The 19,149-nt window shown below is 42.1% G+C and overlaps 2 protein-coding genes and 1 long non-coding RNA gene across 8 annotated transcripts in view; 2 read left to right on the top strand and 1 right to left on the bottom strand.

The window, feature by feature from the left end:
• The window catches only part of il20rb (interleukin 20 receptor subunit beta), a 203,216-nt gene that overhangs the window by 107,112 nt on the left and 76,955 nt on the right, over positions 1–19,149 (top strand). The gene's annotated exons all lie outside the window — the stretch shown is intronic.
• Positions 1–19,149, top strand: part of fgf12a (fibroblast growth factor 12a) — a 93,909-nt gene that overhangs the window by 36,689 nt on the left and 38,071 nt on the right. For 4 of the 6 annotated variants that reach the window (XM_087240115.1, XM_087240112.1, XM_087240111.1 and 1 more), the window contains 1 exon segment: positions 5,818–5,928. In XM_087240115.1, the coding sequence (XP_087096241.1) occupies positions 5,818–5,928 (111 nt within the window). 6 annotated transcript variants of the gene reach the window in all.
• Positions 8,057–15,929, bottom strand: LOC147846192 (uncharacterized). Its single transcript, XR_015478221.1, has 3 exons — positions 13,471–15,929; positions 13,342–13,422; positions 8,057–12,178 (listed from the first exon to the last, which is right to left on the bottom strand). It is a non-coding gene; the product is annotated as an uncharacterized LOC147846192 (long non-coding RNA).

The following is a 19,149-nucleotide window of genomic DNA, read 5'->3' on the forward strand; positions in this document are numbered from 1 at the left end:
ACATTTCCGATTGTGATTGTTTCTGTTTATGAGTTGGGGCGATGTGGAATTTGGTCTGGAGAATCATGCAAACTGTGTTGATGCTGATATGACATGCGACATCTCGGGCGAATATAGACAGATGTTATAAAATAGAGTGGAGGAGCTATGACGTCATTGTGTAGCCCAATCCAACCAGTTAGCAATACACTGGTTCCTTTGATTAAATTCCCCATAGGATTTTCCCATTGAAGCTTTGCAAATAATAAGCTCTTTGTTCAGATTATACTTACATGTTTTGATAATCTTCAGCCTCCAACCTCTTTCATGACTTTTATAGGCACAAACACGAACGAGCTTACCTAAAACGAATTACACAAAGGTCGCTCACCTTCAACCTCTCTACCATCGTCCCGATAACTTGTCAAGTAAGTTTTTTAAACATGGTCCATGATTAGGATTAATCCTGTTGGTTAATTTTAATCTATGCTATATTATATTTATATACTGTGTGTGTGTGTGTGAGGAGTATGAGTTTCTGATCGATGCAATGACTGAATGTTTTAGACAACGCATGTGGTCATACAGACACCGGCCACTTTATTAGGTACACCTTACTAGTATCAGGTTGGACCGCCTTTTGCCTTCAGAACTGCCTTAATCATTCATGGCAGAGATTCAACAGGGTTCTGGAAATAGTCCTCTGAGATTTTGCTCCATATTAATATGATAGCATCACGCAGTTGCTGCAGATTTGTTAGCTGCACATCCGTTATGCGAATCTCCTGTTCCACCAGATCCCAAAGGTGCTCTGTTGGATTGAGATCTGGTGACTGTGGAGGCCATTTGAATACAGTGAACTCATTGTCATTTTTTAAGAAATCAAAAACAATACTCAGGTTCAGGCTGTGGCATTGACACAATGCTCAACTGGTACTAATGGGCCCGAAGTGTGCAAAGAAAACATCCCGCACACCATTACACCACCACCAGCCTGAACCACTGATACAAGGCAGGATGGATCCATAATTTCATGTTGTTGACATCAAATTCTGAACCTATCCAAATTCTGAATGTCGCAGCAGAAATCGAGACTCATCAAACTAGGCAACGTTTTCCCATTCTTCTATTGTCCAATTTTGGTGAGACTGTGTGAGTTGTAGCCTCCGTTTCCTGTTCTTAGCTGACAGAAGTGGCACACGGTGTGGTCTTCTGCTGCTGGAGCCCATCTGCCTCAAGGTTGGACTTGTTGTGTGTTCAGAGATGCTCTTCTGCAGACCTCGGTTGGTTGTTTGAGTTACTGTTACTTTTTTATCAGCTGGAACCAGTCTGGCCATTCTCCTCTGACCTCTGGCATCAACAAGGCATTTGCTGTCACAAAACTGCCGCTCACTAGATATTTTCTCTTTTTCAGACCATTCTCTGTAAACCCTAGAGATGGTTTTGCTTGAAAATCCCAGTGGATCAGCAGTTTCTGAAATACTCAGACCAGCCCGACTGGCACCAACAACCATGCCACGTTCAAAGTCACTTAAATCTCCTTTCATCCCCATTCTGATGCTCGGTTTGAACTGCAGCAGATCGTCTTGACCATGTCGACATGCCTAAATGCATTGAGTTGGTTGGCTGATTAGAAATTTGCGTTAACGAGCAGTTGGAAAGGTGTACCTAATAAAGTGGCCGGTGAGTGCATTTAACAACTTGCTAGGAACCAAATTCTTCAAGAAAATTACGAGAGAGGTGAAGCTGGTGTGTTTTAAGCCATAAAATAAAATTAAAGTATCTTGAGTTTGAGTTAATTTAACCTTATTTAAGCAAAATCCCATTAAAAAAAGCAGACTCTGAGACGATGGAAGCGGAGGTGCTAAAATGCTAACTTGCTTATGAGTTTTTGCCAATGCAATCTCATGCCAATTTGTAACTTTTTGATTTATCGGCTAATTCATATTAATTTAAACGATCTCATATATACATTTAAGTATGATTTGCTCATCCCTCAATTATGGTTGGGGGTGGATTTGGGGACACGCCTTCTTTTTAAACCCGTTTTCATACAAATTAAATAGTATGAATTTGTACGAATTAGCCACTTTTCTGACTATACGTAAATAAGTTATGCTTTTTTGTGAGATTTGCATACAAATGGACATTGTAGTTCCTTCACTCTATTGCATTGAGACTATACATCTCACAAAATTGGTCAGATGTGTGTCCAAGTCATATTTTTGCCAAAAAAAATATCCCTTTTCATTTTTCAAACATTGTAAAATTATATTTATTTACAATTTGACAAATTTACTCAAATCTTTATTTTCGTGATGCATCAGAAATCTTGATATCCCTTTAAAAGTATTCAGAAAAATATGACCTGGACATTCTCTCAAGAGATTCAATACATATCCACAGAATTATACCCAAATTTCCCTCCCCAGCCCCCTAGATCAGTCTTTATTTATAGAGGTGTAGATTCCGGATGTGATTTAGTAATGTTCTTCCTGATGAATGTAGGCAGGCTCGTTCATGTGATTGATGGCCCTTCCAGCCTGTCAGAGATAGAGGGTCTGCAGTGGATAGATGGGGCCCGTGATGAATAGCTGATCATGACCATCATGGACATTCACAACTCTTCTAGCCTGGGATCCTGAAAGCTGTGGGGCTTTGCTGCATGCCTGGTCATTCATGTGGCACTCTTCACTCCTCACCTCTCAGGCCTGCTTTTAAAGTCGGCATGAAATGGAAGTTAGGATTGTCCCTTTTCCCCTATGGTGACGTTCTTGAAATGGTTTTTAAAATGAGAAAAAAAAATGTAGAGCGGTGCATGATTTCATCCTTTGAGATTGGCTCTTTGGAAGATAAACAAAATGGAGAAAGATTTAAATGCCGGTTGCACTCAGTTGTTCGCCTGAATCACCATCGGCACCTTCTGGTCCAGAATATTTTCATTGGTCGATGATGACAAGAATGAGGAGCTAAATTTTATGAACAGAATCGTATCATATTCATTCAAACCACTGCCTCCCTCAAAAGCAGGGCAGAAACAAGACACCCACCCTAAAGAACAAATAGCCCCACTCTAAAGCACTGATAGCTTCACCCTAAATGACTGATAGCTCCATCCTAAAGAACTAATGGCCCAACCATAAATGACTGATAGTTCTGCCCTTGAAGCACTGTTAGTCCTGCCCTAAAGGACTTAAAGCTCTACTGTAAAAGACTGATATCCCCACCCTAATTCACTAATAGCTCCGTCCTAAAGATTAATAGCCCCATCCCAAAGGGCCAATGGCTTAACCCCTAAGGACTAATATCTCCACCCTAAATTACTGATAGCTCCATCTAAAAGTACTGAAAGCCCCACCCTAAAGGACTGATAGCCCCACTCTAAAGACTACTAGCCCCACCTTAAAGAACTGATATCCCTACCCTAAATCACGGATAGCCCTGCCTAAAAGGACAAAGTCTAGCCCTATTCCAAAGGACTGATAGCCTCATTCCAAAGGACAGATAGACCCTCCCCTAAAGGACTGATAGACCCCCAACCCCCCAAAGACTAATAGCCTCACCTTAAAGAACGGATATACCTATGCTAAATCACGGATAGTCTTGCCTTAAAGGACAAATCTTGGCCCTATCCCAAAGGACTGAAAGCTCTACTCTAAATGACTGATAGCCCCGCCCTAAAACACTAATAGCACCACCCTAAATGACTAATAGCCCTGACATAATAGCCACATTCCAAAGGACTGATAGCTCCACCCTAAAGGACTCATAGCTCCACCCTAAAGGACTGATAGCTTCACCCTAAAGGACTGATAGCCTTGTCCCAAAGGACCGATAGCCCCTCCTTTAAAGGACTGATAGCCCCGCATTAAAGAACAGATATCAGTAAGTACTGATAGTTCTACCCTAAAGGGCCAATAGCCCTGTCCCAAAGGACTGATAACCCTGTTTCAAAGGGCTGAAAGCTCCACCCTAAAGGACTGATAGCCCTGTCCCAAAGGACTTATAGCTTCTCCCCTATAGAACAGAGAGCTCCTCCCCTAAAGGACTGATAGCCCGTCCCAAAGGACTTATAGCTCCTTCCCTATAGGACAGATAGGTCCTCCCCTAAAGGACTGATAACCCTGTCCCAAAGTACTGATAGCCCCACCCCAAATGACTGATAGCCCCTATCCTAAAAGACTGATAATCCCTCCCCTAAAGTACTGATAGCCCTGCCCTAAAGACTAATAGCCCCACCTTAAAGAACTGATATTCCTAAAGGACTGAAAGCCCCGCCCCAAATCACAGATAGCCCCACTCTAAAGATTCAAAGCCCCATCCCAAAAGATTGAGAGCTCCACCCTAAAGGACTGATAGCTCCTCTCCTAAAGGACTGATAGCCCCTCCCCTAAATGACTGATAACTCCTCCCCTAAAGTACTGATAGCCCGCCCTAAAGACTAAATGCCCCACCTTAAAGAACTGATATTCCTATCCTAATCCACAGATAGCCCTGCCTTAAAGGACAAAGTGTATCCCCATCCTAAAGGACTGAAAGCAACACCCTAAAGAACTGATAGTCCCGCCCCAAATCACAGATAGCCCCACTCTAAAGATTAAAAGCCCCATCCCAAAGGATTGATAGCTCCACCCTAAAGGACTTATAGCCCCTCCCCTAAAGGACTGATAACCCCTCCCCTAAAGGGTGATAGCTCCTCCCCTAAAGCACTGATAGCCCCACCCCAAATGACTGATAGCCCCTAACCTAAGACTAATAGCCCCTTCCTTAAAGTAGTGATAGCCCCGCCTTAAAAACTAATAGCCCCACCTTAAAGAACTGATATTCCTACCCTACTTCACAGATAGCCCTGCCCTAAAGGACAAAGTGTAGCCCCATCCTAAAGGACTGAAAGCAAAGCCCTAAAGAACTGATAGCCCCGCCCCAAATCACAGATAGCCCCACTCTAAAGATTAAAAGCCCCATCCCAAAGGATTAATAGCTCCACCCTAAAGCACTGACAGCCCCTCCCCTAAAGGACTGATAACCCCTCCCCTAAAGGACTGATAACCCCTTCCCTAAATGACTGATAGTCCCTATCCTAAAAGACTGATAGCCCCTCCCCTAACGTACTGATTGCCCCGCCTTAAAGAACTGATATTCCTACCCTACTTCACAGATAGCCCTGCCTTAAAGGACAAAGTGTAGCCCTATCCTAAAGGACTGACAGCAACACCCTAAAGGACTAATAGCCCCGCCCTAAATCACAGATAGCCCCACTTTAAAGATTAAAAGCCCCATCCCAAAGGATTAATAGCTCCACCCTAAAGCACTGATAGCCCCACCCTAAAGCACTGATAGCTCCGTCCTAAATTACTAATAGCCCCATCCTAAAGGACTAATAGCCGTGACACAATAGTCCCATCCTAAAGCACTAATAGTCTCACCCTAAAGTACTAATAGCTCCGCCCTAAATCACTGATAGCTCCGCCCTAAAGACTAATAGCCGCATTCTTGATTTCAAAAAGTTTTTGATTTCATGCCGACTTTAAAGCTTTATTGCGCAGGTCACCACTCCACACAGGAAACACTGTTACTGCTGCAGATGGTCTTCTTGCGGCTGGTGTTTATAGTGAAATTGATTTATGAGGTCGCCGAGAGCAAATACGCCGAGGTTTATCAACACATTCACAAGTGCATTCATTCACTGCCATCCATCAGACAAGAAGACATCATTTCAGACTGCTAATTTCATCCTAAACTAACATCTGTTGACATGATGAAACAATTGCCATGTGTCGGGGTGGATTCTGATAAAAATGTGGGTTGGGTGCGGGCCTGTGTGTTTATTTGTTCCAGAGCCGCAGCTGAAAGGCATTGTGACACGACTGTTCAGCCAGCAGGGCTTTTACCTGCAGATGCAGCCTGACGGATCCATCGACGGCATCAAGGATGAGAACAGCGACTACAGTGAGTGATTGAAACTGCAGCAAATGTGCAGGCTATTCAAAATCTAGCTCATTGTTCCACACTGATTGCAAATAAGCCAGACTGGGACTTGTCGCCAATATTAAACATAAAGATTTTAGTCCGTTTATGTAATGCGCAAGCTTTAAAGGGTGTAGAGGGCAGAAATATATATATATATATATATATATATATATATATATATATATATATATATATATATATATATATATATATATATATATATATATAAAACTAATTATGAAAAACTAAACTAAATATGGCTAAATAAAATAAAAATCTGCCATTATTGTGATTAACAGTCATTATGTTATCACACCTTCATCTCTTCTGGTGAACACAAAAAAGATGACAGAAGCAATAATTTTGAATTATTATTAATATAGAGTTTAAAGGGATAGTTCCCCCCAAAAATTAAAATTCGGTCCCCCTTTATATTAAAGGGCCACGGAACCCCCCTGCCACAGTGGTGTGTTTTCACACCTCTAGTTTGGAAAAAGTCAGGAAAGTGGGTGTATCCAGGAAAAGGTGGGAGTGTCGGGGGAGGGAAAGAGGGTGCATAAAAATAAGAGTTTCTGTTTAGGCACATGCTGATTTTTACTGAAGCAAAACAAACACAGGCACGGGAGAAAGACTGTGACTGTGTTTACATGGGCATCAGTAATCGAATTATTTGCCAAATTATTAATTTGTTGACTTTAACTGCAGTTTGGCACTTTCATTCAGAAACATTTCCTGCATGCCCCCCGTGACAAATGAGATATTGGATGCGAGGAACTGCTGGAAGAGTGTTGTTTTAATGGAATGTTTGATACCGCAGAGCGAATGGGAGAAAAAAATGCCGCCATGATGATATGACCCTGCGCGTTCTAGTATAAACAGAAAGCATGTGTCACGCTCGGCATTTGGTTATTGTTAGTCAACAAACGCCGGTTGAACAATGAACGCAATGGCAAAGAAAGCTGGAGAGGTTTTTTTGTGGACAGACGACGAGGTCGAGTTGTTACTAAACAGATCGGATCCGAATTGAGCTGCAGATCCGTTGAAATATTTGGACTCCTGCGACTAGACCGTATGTGACCTGCCGACTGGATATGATGTATTCCAGTGTTGTCCAAGCAGATCCGTGAGCAGCGAGATGAGAAATAGGAGTTTATTTAAATTATTTTAATATTTAAATTAGTTTATTTGGTTATTTTTTTAATTATAAAAAGTCTATATTAAAAAGATAAACTTTTCTGTTCATAAATGTAAGTAAGAAAGTAATAAAAATATATATTTTTAATGTTGTCTCCACATTCCCTCCAATATTTTAGCGGTCTATGAGTGTAATAATGTTTACGGCCCTTTGGCCGCCGGGAAGAAGGAGGCAGAGAACCGACCTCCTTTAAAGTATTTATTAATAACAGTGATGGCAGCTCCTCAAGGAGGCTGCCGTCTAAACCAAAACAAACGGACGGCAGCTCCTCACGGAGACTGCCGTCAAACTGAAAGCAAAAGTAAAATATGTCCGGGCCCGGTCCTCTCTCGGCTTCCTCTGCCATCGGTCCTCCTTTTATGGTCCAGAGCTCCTTCCATGGGATCCGAGGCAGGTGCGCACCGCAGGTGTATCCACTTACGCGGTGGCCTCACCCCGTTCCCACGGCTCTCGGCCACACCCCCTCGCCACAATGAGTTTCTAGTATTCATTTATCCATTAAAATATGTAAACGCACAGAGAATAAAGGCTCTTGCTTTTGCCCTCCTTTACTTTGGACACGGTGAGAATCAGCTTCTCCCCCGTGGTGCACGACAACACTGAAAATACTGTGCGGCTGCCAGAAGGGGGCGTATTCCGACAGTCGTGTCCAAATGTGCAGTGGAAAGGTATGGCGGCTTTACCCTAACCTTAAAGGGCCATGAAACCCCCTCGTTTCAGCAGGGTGTTTTCACACCTCTACTTTGGAAAAAGTCAGAAAAGTGGGCGTGTCCAGCTCTGTTTAGGGGGGAGTGTCGGAGGAACTAAAGTGGGATGGTGTGGGAGTGTCTATTTGGGCACGCGCGAGTTTCAGAGTCAAAACACACACACACACACACACACACACACACACACACACACACACACACACACACACACACACACACACACACACACACACACACAGGGGAGAAAGTGACTGTGTTTACATGGACTCTGTAGTCGAATTATTTGCCAAATTATTAAATGGTGGACTTTAACTGCAGTTTGGCTCTTTCATTCAGGGAATTCATTCATGCCCCTCGCGACAAACGAGATATTTGATTCGAGGAACTGCTCTAAGCGTGTATTTTTCATACACTATTTGATACCGCACGGCGAATGAGAGTAAAAAACCCTCCGCATTTCCCGGAAACTTAGATGCACACAGCAGGTAGCGTCAGAAAGCCGCGTGTGTTATTCCGGTCATAAAATGCGGTGAAAATCCTACACGAGGTTAAAGTTTGGTTGTGGTGCTAACATGTTTACACTCGGTGCAATAGTTAACTTAGTTCGATACGAACAAACTGAATAAACAAAGAGCACTGGTCGCTCACTTACCAAATCTGTAGAGACAGGACAATTACCAGCAACTAGAGCCACGTCTTTATTAAGAGGAGACTACAAGCGAATCCGGATCTCAGCATTTGCAGATGAGAACAGCTCTCAGGTAAACAATAATCCTCCTTAGACACGTAAGTTATTGTTGTCGAGCGTCGCGTACCCCGTAATCCACACGAGACTCCAGCTGCGCTCTCACAGAGAGAAAATGAAAACGAAACTTAACTGCAGCAAACTATAAAAGCAACACTTCACGCTTGTTTTGCCAACACAATAAGGCGTCTCTGCCGTCTGAACACTATGACAGTAATAAATATTAATGAAGTTACACAATAGAGCGCGCTGATTGGTTTGAACCAAGCTTTACTCATGCATTAATGCAGCACACTGTAAGACGTAATAAGACACACTCTGGCACAGACGTCAGGTCTGCACGCTGGAATACAGGCTATTATGTCACGGCCGTGACGCAGCTTCAAAAATTAGTTTCAAACCAGAAGTACGAATTTGCTTGAAATAATGCAAAAACAACCAATTTACACTTTTTAGTGAAATATAGGTGTCCTAATAGTGTTTTTAGCAGTGTGGGACACATATACGACTGTCAACAGCTCAAAAAATGTGTTTTGGTGTTTCGTGACCCTTTAAGCCAGGTTTGGACTCGACACGTCCGCTAGTTCGCTTGGGCATGCACGGCAAATGTGACGTCATCGCGGGGTTTGCGGAGGCTTGCTTTAGGTGCGCGCGACATGATTTCGGCTGGCGGAATGCATGTTTTTTTTTTTTTTTGAGAATAAATTAATGAATTAAAAAACTTTGCAAATTTGCTCTGACATGCGTGCAGCATTAATGTGCATTATGGGTACAGGTAACCTCAGCTTCGCTTGGGTTGTTACAGGGCAACTCCGCCAAGTGTGTGAATGCCATTAAATAATCTAACCTAAAACATCAATGGAAATGACATGATTTCTAAGTAGACATTTGCTGGTTTTATGTAACTACTGTAGTACTGTAAGGGGGCAGTGCTGTTTTAATACTTCAGCCAATGTTAAATTGTATCATTCTAAATCCAAACTATTATTAAAAGGTAAGAGTTCATAAAATCAGAAGTGTTACAGTGTGTCGGAAGGCAGGGCAATCCCACTTAACCAGGTTTGCAGCACTTCTCTGTTGTCAGCACTCTTTCTATGAGTCATCCTCTTTTTTTTTGTAGGGCTATCTAACAAAGGTAGTAATTTCATGGCTCATAAGGTGGAGCGTAAAGCATTTGCATTCCCTATAGTTTGTGCTGTCTCTTGTGGAAGAACACACTGTGTAAAAGATCTCCATGGAATAGAAGTATTTACATTGCTTTATTTATTAAAGGCACTTCTCATGTAGTTATGAGACAGAGGGGTCTGTTTCTATGCGCTCTGAAAATATTTATATAAGATTTATGTATTTTGATTGATTCTAAATTTCCATTAATTTGGATTACGTACAGTTGATTAGCCCTCCTTTTCAAATATTTCCCAAATGATGTTTAACAGAGCAAGAAATTTCTCACAGTATTTCCTATAATATTTTTACTTCTGGAAAAAGTCTTAATTGTTTTATTATGACTAGAATAAAAGCAGTGTTTAATTTTTTTAACCATTTTAAGGTCAATATTTTTAGCCCCTTGAAGCTATATTTATTTTCGATTGTCTACAGAACAAACCATCATTATACAATGACTTGCCTAATTACCCAAACTTGCCGAATTAACATGATTAGGCGTTTAAATGTCACTTTAAGCTGAACACATGTATCTTGAAAAAATCTTATCTCATTTTTGTCCGCTTTTCCGGGGCCGGGTCGCGAGGGCAGCAGTCTTAGGAGAGAACCCCAGACTTCCCTATCCCCAGACACCTGCTCCAGAGAGATCCCAAGGTGTTTCCAGGCTACCCAGTGTGTCCTGGGCCTTCCTCGAGGCCTCCTCTCAGTGGGACATGCTTGGAACACCTCCCTAGGTAGATGTCCAGCAGGCACCCAAAACAGATGCCCGAGCCACCTCAGCGGATTTCTCTCGATGTTTAGGAACACCTTCTCTAGATCAATCTATTTTGGTCAAGAATTATCCACAACATAGTTTAAATCTTCTGGAAGGGCATCCGCCGCGGAAAATAAAACATAGGCGATTCATTCCGCTGTGGCGACCCCTGATAAATACTATGGCCACCCCTTTGGGACTAAGCCAAAGGAATGAATAGTTTAAATTTGTAATCTGAGATGGCTCAGAAGACAAAGGACACAGGAATGGAGTTAGACCAGTGTCAGGTTGGCCAAAGAGAGTTTTGGGAATATTTCACAAGGAACCAAGGAGTTTCTGATGATCATTCTCAAGATTGTAAAGAAGTTTTCCCACAGCCTGAAAACCATTGGTCATCTTCTGTCAATCCCAATGTCTCATAATCCAAAGTCCGAACACATGATTAAACATCAGTTCGGTTGTCTCCATGGCAAAGGGCAGAGATCAGTCAACAGGCCTGAGAGAAATGACCTGCAATTACTAATGGATGTTGGGATGTATGGATGTTTTACCATAAACAGGAGGCAGATCTGTAACAAAATCCACTCCAAGCTGTGATCAAGGTCGATGCAGAATGGGCAGAGGAAACAAGCCAGTGAATAGATGACATGGTACCTTGGCCATGGCACAATCAGCACACCCTGGAGCAGTTGGTTAATGCAATTGCAACAGGAAATCGGAATGCAATGGCTTTTCTTTTGCTCTCCAGGAAAGACGAAGGACTTTCTGAGAGCAAGTCACTATAGCTAGGTTTCCATTCAAAGATGGCAATTAGATTTTTTTGCACAAAACTGTAATATCCAGCCTGATCTCACCAGGAAGCATAACTATTTTACATTTTGTCAGTTTAGTGGTTAATTTGTACAAATTCGAGTTCAGTCGTACGAAAAATGTATGATTGGCATCGGAGCGTCGCATCAAACTCCACCCCTAAACCCAACCCTCATTGGGGGATGACCAAATCGTACTAAATTCTGTGAATGAAATCATACGAATTGATTTGAATTAGCCACTAAATAAAAAAGATACGATTTCACGTGCGATAGCTTTAGAATATGGCATAAAAATTTTGCGAATGAAGGGCCATTTTTAAGAGTCAAAGCGAACAAAGTCACTTCCTGATAAATTGGTAGCAAATATCAAAAATAACAATGACATTTTCTGCATTAAGTGAATCCACTGTGAGCCTTTTTTTCAATTATAATAAATGACTCACACCTCAGAAGAAGACGCAATGAAATGAACGCGTGGTGGCTTTTAGAGGTGCGAAACGTCTCTTTTGGGAGCGCTGACATACAATACATTTCTGGAGGTAATAATAGCTAGTGATTGATTATAAAGCTTGTTTGGCATGCTTTCCTGGGAGAGAGCCCTGAGCTCATAAGATTCTCAAGCCCGGGGCTCCCTTCCGTTTGCAAGGCGAGAGGGGAGTTTGAGCTTGGGTAGATCTCGAGAACTCCCCTGTTGTAGAAGCTAAAGAACAGATAGTGATTGCTCTTAAGAGATAACTACTTATTAGGAGCATGTCTATGGTGCCGGATTAGTCCATTAACTTAAGTTGCATGTTTTTGGAAGGTGGGAGGAAACCGGGGGAAACCCACATGAGCATGGGGAGAACGTGTAAACTCCCCACAGAAACATCGGTTGGCTTGGTAAGGACTAGAAGCAGTGACGTTCTTGCTGTGAGGCAACAGTGCTAACCACTGGGCCACCGTGCCACCCATCTTGGAAAAATGAGGAGTAGGGGTGGAAGGGGGGATTCTTCCAAACGAAGATGGCTGTTATATGGAACTATTTATAGTGGCTTCCCAGCCATAAGCAATCATAAGCACGTGATCTTCTCGAAATTAGTTGATAAATAAACTTCACTAAATGAAACATATCACATCAACATGTGAAGCTCTCTTTTAAAAACAGAAAATAAGCTGTGGAGTCAGATGGAGGACAGTTGCAGGGAGCTTCTGGAATAGCCTCGGGCTGTCCTTCAAGTTCTTTCCACCTCTAATTCTTACATTTATCCTTTAGTCTGTCCCACAGACAGAGATCAGTAAACCACAGTTAATAATTCAGCAAGAAAACGAATGTTTTCCCTCTCCATTTGTAGCAGCTGAGCAATTCCCACTACAGGAAGAGATAGAGAAAATAACCATTCAGATCAGGCTTCGCTGCATTGATCCCACAATAAATTACCAGAATAATACATCACATCCACCTTGAAATTATCAACCTTTTGAACCCTTTAATGGTAATGTTGATGAGGAGGGAGATTAATTCAGAACCACGTATACCTTTATGTCGAAGCTGGCGGCAGTTCAGCGAGGGGAAACTCTTACAGAATATTGTATGCAGCATGACTGGTGCACTACAGACGTCAGATTTATTAAAGTTTAACTTTAAAATGGGCGATGTGAATGCTTAGTGGTTAGCACTGTCGCCTCATAGCAAGAAGGTCATTGGTTCAAGTCCCGACTGGGTCAGTCTGCATATCTGTGTGGAGTTTGCAAGTTCTCCTCACGTTCGCATAGGTTTCCTCCACATGACGTATGAGTGAATTATTGATTTATTAATTTTCTTGTCGGCTTAGTCCCTTTATTAATCCGGGGTCGCCACAGCGGAATGAACTTCCAACTTATCCAGCACGTTTTTACGCAGCAGATGCCCTTCCAGCCGCAACCCATCTCTGGGAAACATCCACACACACACATAAACACTACGGATGTCTTTGGACTGTGGGGGTAACCAGTGCACCCGGAGAAAACCCACGCAAACGCAGGGAGAACATGCAAACTCCACACAGAAACGCCAACCGAGCCGAGGTTCGAACCAGCGACCCAGCGACCTTCTTGCTGTGAGACGACAGCACTACCTACTGTGCCACTGCTTCGCCCTATAAGTGAATTAAATAAACTAAATTGGCCATAGTATTTGAGTGTGTATGGATGTTTCCCAATACTGGGTTGCATTTAAAAGGGCATTCGCTGTGTTTAGTTGGTGGTTCATTCCGCAGTGGTAACCCCTGATGAGTAAAGGGACTAAGCCAAAGGAAATGAATGAATAAAGGCCCGTGCATACTGAGACGCTTTTGCTCGCGTTTTCAGTCAACGTTTAGCGCCTCGTGACTAAATAAAGGGCGTCAATGTGATCGTGCACTCCAATGCGCAAAACGGCAGGCGGAAAATGGATTTTTTCATTTAAAAAAAAAAAAACGCCTCATGCTCGTTGTTTTGATTTGACGCACCACGTTAAAACCTTCTCCTCCAATCAAATCGGCACTTTTGTTTACGTGCACGGAGCTGCTAAAGTTGACGTAAACAGCACTTGCTCAAGCGCAAAACTGTCAATGCGAGCGCAAATTGAAGAAGACGACCAGAGGCGATATGAACATGGAGCTGCTTATAGCTCTGCTGAACAATAATCATTTCTTCATCGCTAGAGCTAGAGCTGCTACTTCAACCATTCATGCTTGTTTGAGTCACCAGTAACTTTTACAACAAGCGTGTAAACCTCATCTCTTTCTCTGCTTCTGTGTTACAAGCGGGTGTCGGAAGCTTAAAGTTGTGTAGCGCCATCTAACCTCAAGGTGTGATTTTGCATATTCTTCTGCTTGACCCCAGTGAACATTACTTGGATTTGAATGCAGAAAAACGTCTTGTAAAATGCTGACGATAAACGCAAACAAAAAGCGTCCCGGTGTGTAGGAGCCTTAAACTTAAAACAAAAAAACAAAGCAAGGCAGGGTGATCAACATTACAGCTAAACAGAACTTAAGCTCATGGGTTCAGACTAACTGCAAATATCAGCATATGTGCGCATTTGAAAGTGGCGTTTTGATGATTCATGTTTTGTAAAGGCACCATAGATCACACATGATTACAAACTGTCTGCTTCAGCAGTCAGAAGTATTAGAATCTGATGATGCGGTGCGGTTCGTTCCTGTTCTCCTCCGTCAAAATGAGTCAAACCGCTTGGCAGCATTTAAGAAAGCATTTCGCAAAACGGACGCATTTAAAATAACCCGTCGCATTTTCCAACCCCTCCTTCGTCATTGGAAGATGTTTGTCGTTGACTAATTATTAGTGTAAAACTAATTAGACCGTATGGGTTTACAGCCGTTAATCTTAAATATAAAAAGGCTTGTCAGGATGTATTAACAACGATGGTGTTTTCTCTCAGACAGGTTGATGGAATATCTGGACTGCACAGATTTGAAGCAGCTGGGCAGACACAAAAGACAGTCTCACTAAATCTCATGGTGTTTTACTTCGTGATCGGTGTTCATATGAAAATTGTAATCCCTCAAACCTATTTGTGCTCCATCTAAAACTAAATAGAGATGCCTTTGTGTTTTTGTATGAAAGATATTCCATTTAACCATACATTCAATAATACTATACTCAATTAGTACTATTGGTCTGCCTGAGTCATCAACTAACCGTTTTAGCTGTATGGATTATAGTGTTTTATATAGAATTTTTGTCAGTGACTGGTTCATCTATCTATAAACACCCTCATACTGTCACGATGGGCTCACAAAAATACAAAAGATATCCAAGTGCAGCAATAGAAGTCTTAATAAAAAAATAAGGGGACAGGCCAGGTTTAAAAATCGAACAGAGACAAACAGTACAACACAATAAACAAAAGTGAATCAACCAATGTTTGAACAGGAATTCAAAAATATGATCATAACATGAAACAAAGTGAACAAACAAACAGACCAAAACGATGAGTCAGTGAGCAGACTAGGACCAGATAAGAGCCGGACAAAACAAACCAGAATCGGGTGAACGGAGTGCACGAGCAAACAGTAAAACTCCAAAGGCAAACTAAACACAGCGTAACAAAGCTTATAAAGACAACAATAATTAGACATTAGCCCCTTTCACACAGTGATATTGGTAAATATCCGGAAAATTTCCGGAACGACTTTACCGGTATATTCAAAAAAGTGCTGTTCACACAGGCGAAGACGTTACGGAATTTTTCCGGAAAAGAGCGTTCACACATCCATCGCAAAATGCCGGTAAATTCTGACATCATTAACCAGAAATGACCTCTAAACGGCTGCGCTTGTGTTTGTAAACATTTGACTACATTACAACCTCTTCGGATGGATCAGTATTGAGTACACGGGCACACGCAAAGCTTGAAGGTAAACAAACAATGGATTATCATAAACATTTTATCGATAATTATTTACACAGTTAGCATTAAGAAGGAACATAGAAACATCTGACTAACATCTAGCAGCTAAAGGTGTCTGGAAAAAATATTCAAAGGCTTTTATTCTCATAAACCGCGTGGACGTGACTGCGTCTGACTGTTCTGATTGGCTAAAGCAGGTGTCTCACGTCAGCACGTTCTAGACGTGGACGCGCTCTTTCCGGCAATCTTCCTTCTGCATTCACAGCGCAGCATTCCGGCAAATTACCGGTAATGTTACAACTTCTCTTTCCGGAAAATAGCCAGAATGAATTTACCGGTTTCAAAAAGGGCCTGTTCACACATACAAACTTTCCGGAAAATTGCTGGTAATTTTCCGGAAAGGTCTGTATGTTTGAAAGGGGCAAATTTGAGCTGGAAACAATTAGTGATCACGTGAACTACAGAGCAGGAACAACCCAAAACTTAACTAGTGTCCAGAAAACCACAAGATGGCACTACAGCAGACATGACACATACAGTACTGTGCAAAAGTCCTATACCAGCATTTTAAGACTCAGGGTCCTATCATACACCCGGCCCAATGTGGCGCAAGGCGCGACACAATTGTTGTTTGCTAGTTTTAGCTTGACGCAATAGTCGTTTTGACGTTTTGCTTAACGTTTAGAGATGAAGCTAAAAATTCGTCCAAATGTAACGGAGGCCAGGTAAAACCTCACTCCTCTGACCTCTAAAGGTGCTCTAGCGACAGACACTAGAGGCTATGGTCTTTAGCCTCCTTGTTAAGCCTGATTTATACTTCTGCGTCAGGTGACCGGCGTAACCCACGGCGCATGCAACGCGCGTGGCTGTGCATTTATACTTCTGCGCGCTGTCTCTGTTGGTCTGCATTAACACTTCCGAAACGCTAGTTGGCAGTGAGGTGTAAATGTTCCTCTGTGTCAAGTTTCTTCGCTGTTGTTTTGCTTTTCCTGAACACTTCCGGGATGTACAAGTGGCTCAAACTCGCTCATTTTGAGGCAGGAACCGGCGGACGTGCAACAACTTTAACTATGAGGTAAACACAAAACAAAACTTTCCATCCGGAGCTCCTTCACGGTACTCCACACCTGTAAACAATCGCTCGCGCCATTCGCGCGGCTCTCGGTCCCGCCCAGACTCGTCAGCGCTACCTAGCCGACCAATCAAAGAGCTTACGCTACGCGTCGTTGCGACGTGTAGTTACATTTTTTGAGAGGTGCACGTCAGTGACGGCGACGGCCACGGCGAAGGGCTATGCGTCAGCGCCGTAGCATACGCCGGTGTTTGACGCAGAAGTATAAATCAGCCTTTAGAGCAACCGACTCCCATGCGGAAGGTTGCCGGTTCGATACCGGCTCGGGGCGGGTTGTGTGGCGTAGGACCAGCAGGGTTACACAAACACTGCAGTTTCCACAGAGATTTGTCTGTTTCTGTATTTGAGCTTCCAAAGGACACGACACAAAGACAGAAGTGCCTTTAGTTCAATATTAATTATGTTCCAGAGAATTATAAAATGCATAGCATGATTTGACAAAACAGCTTCCAGAATCTCTCCCAGTTCAGTGCTGGATTCGGCTAAAATCTCCTCAAAGCAGAAGCTGTGAGCTACAACCTGTAAGTGTTTTTATTAGTTAAAATTGATCATGACATGTACAGTGTCTAGCGTTAACGGTATGCTGTAGCAACGATGTAAACAATGGGAAATGCTGCTTTGCACCGCAAACGATTTAGCTACAATTTCATATTCATCAGTCAAACTGCTGTAAACACATACACACACGCTCCACTAGCGTGTTCCTGTCTCTTATGTGTGTGTGCGAATTTGCATTAATTGTCTTTAGGCAGCCTTGCCATGCGTTTCACATCTCAGATAATGAAGTCGCAAAAGATATGTGGATGATTCATATTACTTACACCTGCATATTCTGGATATATGTGAACCACGTCGTGTAACGCGTAGTTAAAAAAAAATACAGGAGAGCTCACCTAACTTGTGGTAGATAAATCAAGGCTCACACAAATCGCATTCCACATCTTGTGCTTTATTCTTCTGTCACGATATATTACAGAAAATAACTTAATCCGAGCATCAGAGAAAAAGAAAGTCTCGCGCACATGCACTTGTTACAGAAAGTTCACACACACACACATAGACACACACAAAGACGAGGTCTCTTAAAGAAGCCGCACCCCATTTTCACTTATTACAGACACTTGTCAGATTTTATTTAAGTGAGCAGGCAGGAGGTTGACTGATTGTTTACACAGCAGAAAAGCATGTGCATTTATGGGCGTGACGTGGAGCCGATCCGTGAATCGCAGCACATTATGACGATGACCAATCAGAGTCACTTGAGGGCGGGGCTTTCAGAGGAACTAGGAAATATGACAGTCGTTTTCATGTTAGCTGAGTAGCTGTGTATAATCAAAGTGAGATCTATGACAAAAATAACGCGATTTCCTTCAAGTTAAACATGAGCACACATTGCTTTGCATCTTATAAACACAACTAAGCCTTAAAATTACATTCTGGAACACCCCTTTAAAACAAAATCAGTTCTTCACTGTACACAAATATAACATTTTGAAATATTTATACATATCGGCTATCCGCTTGTTAAGTGTGGCGTCACGCGAAGCAGCTTCCGGGTCCAAGCGCTCTATTCAACTGAATGGGGAGACTCATGAAATGGTAATGATAAACGTTTACAAAGTGATTTAATACTTTGGAAAATCACGATCACAGTATATATGTCCATGCCTAATATCCGATGGCCAGAAAGTGATTCATTTATTTATAAATTGTTCAATTTTTGGTATTTGTTATGCAGCAAGCCCAGAGATTGTTGTGTACACTATGACTTTATATAAAATTAACTTTAATGTGTGATAGGAATAAAACGTGATCATAAACGAATAGGGATGTAACGGTATCAGAATTTCACGGTACGGTAATACCTCGGTATGAATGTCACGGTACGGTATTTATTGAATCATTTACAGGAAAAAACAAAACTTATGAAAATACTCCAAAAAAGAGCCAAAAGTGTCAATGACATACAAATTAGCCATCTATCTGTAAGCTTTGAAACAGGAACTTCAATTTTAATAACAAAAAAATATTAAACCATGTAAAAAAATTAAGTTTCAATTTAGTATTGTTGAAAACTCATCACATTCAACATTTAATCACTCACTCACTAGATAGAGATGGGTTTAAAGGAAAATTATCATATAAATATAATCTGGTAAAAGCTGGTATCTCTGGGTATTTACAATGTCCCCTGCAACAGAAAAAAAACCCTCTCATTTGGGACTGAGGTTTCTGGGACAAGAGAGATATGACTTGGCCCAGGTTGACAGCAGTGGGTAACGTTGTGCTTTGTCTTTCCCCCACTTGAGAGGACAAACC

The sequence above is a fragment of the Danio rerio genome, chromosome 2, assembly GCF_052040795.2.
Source record: "Danio rerio strain M-AB ecotype USA chromosome 2, GRCz13ab, whole genome shotgun sequence".
In the NCBI taxonomy this organism is placed as follows: Eukaryota; Metazoa; Chordata; class Actinopteri; order Cypriniformes; family Danionidae; genus Danio; species Danio rerio.